At 36.1% G+C, this 1,638-nt stretch overlaps 1 protein-coding gene across 1 annotated transcript in view; it reads left to right on the top strand.

The window, feature by feature from the left end:
• The window catches only part of LOC129572520 (uncharacterized), a 28,233-nt gene extending 27,803 nt beyond the window's left edge, over positions 1-430 (top strand). Inside the window, exon 4 of the mRNA XM_055452485.1 lies at positions 14-430. Within this exon, the coding sequence (XP_055308460.1) occupies positions 14-111 (98 nt within the window). The 3' untranslated portion in view covers positions 112-430. The remainder of the gene's footprint in view (positions 1-13) is intronic.
• Positions 431-1,638: the final 1,208 nt, after the last annotated feature.

The following is a 1,638-nucleotide window of genomic DNA, read 5'->3' as shown; positions in this document are numbered from 1 at the left end:
TTTTTTTGTGCAGGAGGAACGCGACGCGTTGTGCTTCAGTTGCCAGATGGCACTTTCATGGTCACCGAAGTGGATGAAGAACAATTCAAAGCTCTGAACATGCAAGGCTAAGTCTATTTTAAATATAATTATCTTAAAACTTTATATTTTCTTTAAGAATACTTACTTTAATACTTACGTTTTAAAAATAAACCTTCAAAGAATTAAACTTGAATTGACATGAAGAAAGAGGATGATGGAACTTTTTCTTTCTCAAAATTTAATTAATATCATTTTTGAACGATTAATTATTGAAAACGTACTCATTACGTACCATTTTCATTTTTTCGAGTTGTTTTCCATATGCAACATTTTATGTTAATTTGTAAGGCATAAAAATGTAACTGTTAGAAACGATAAATGTAAAAAAATAAACATAATGAAAATCAAATATTTATCTTTCTTATTTTGTATGTGAATCTGGCGAAAAGTCCGATTGTAGGTTTTAAGAGATCCAAAACTTTGCTGAACAAAGTTCTGCTCCATATACCGCATATGGGGTACGAATTATGAGAGAAAAACCGAAAAAACGCAGAATATCCGTATAAATGTAAAGAAAAATAATAACTTTTCCCACTGCACATTCAGAGATGATTTGAGCCACAGTGAGAGGTTTTATTAGAAACTGATGTTCGGGAGGTATGGCTCATTTTCGACGAGGAATCCAAAAATGCAATTGAGTTGGGGTTGAGGAGTGAGGTTTACCCACTTTGGGGTGGTTTTTGTACTTTTTCACTGTTTTACCTCTGCCCTTCAAACTTATGGGAGGCAAACACTATGTGCCAATGAAATCTATGAGACCAGGCGCAACTTTCGTGGGATATAACCTATTTGCCCAATTGAGTTTAACGGAAACGGACAACGGATATCCGTTCTAGGGTACAAAATCATGTACCCTTTGATGTTTTGAAAATTATAACCTAAAAGAACCGTGTCCCATTCTGGGCCATTTTGTACAGAGTTCTAACGCATATCATCTTAAAGGGTATTGTGTGTAGATAAATTATATATAGATACCCAGCCCCAAAAATGTGAGAAAGGGGGTTAAAATTGGGGATATGTAGGTAACCCCAAAATTAAGGTATTACTTTCGAAGGCCATAGATCCCTAACTATGGGAGGTAGGGCAACACTCCTTGGGTCAAAATTGTAGTCCTCGTGAATACCTATCCAAAGGTATACATAACATTCCCATTTGTTCATAGTAAATTAAAAATACCGTTATATGAAAAAATGTTATTTTTTGGGTAAAAAAATCATATTATACCCATTTTCTGGGGCTGGGGCAGGGGCTATCACTTAGGTATGTTCAACAAAGTTGTACAGCGTTCCAAGGGGAACAATATTGCTTTAGACCATTTTGCCCCATCTCCTTCAATAACGGGTCTACGGCCCTTTACTCTCATAAAATTTTAGCCTGGTACAAAGGGCGGTGTTTCTTTTTGTGTCGTACGATGTTTATCAATAAGACTTATACCGTGGAACAGTGGGGTGTAGTGAGTATGTCGATAATATCAAGGTTGACCTGCCCTACAGGGTGTAAACGGGATGTTATAGGGGTGAGTAATTTTTTCAATACCGACACATTGTTGGTCAAGAA

This window comes from Sitodiplosis mosellana, unplaced genomic scaffold (genome assembly GCF_009176505.1).
Source record: "Sitodiplosis mosellana isolate CC-2019 unplaced genomic scaffold, AAFC_SMos_1.0 Smas_scaffold_5153, whole genome shotgun sequence".
Classification (NCBI taxonomy): domain Eukaryota; kingdom Metazoa; phylum Arthropoda; class Insecta; order Diptera; family Cecidomyiidae; genus Sitodiplosis; species Sitodiplosis mosellana.
This window is presented reverse-complemented; position numbering and strand designations above follow the sequence as displayed.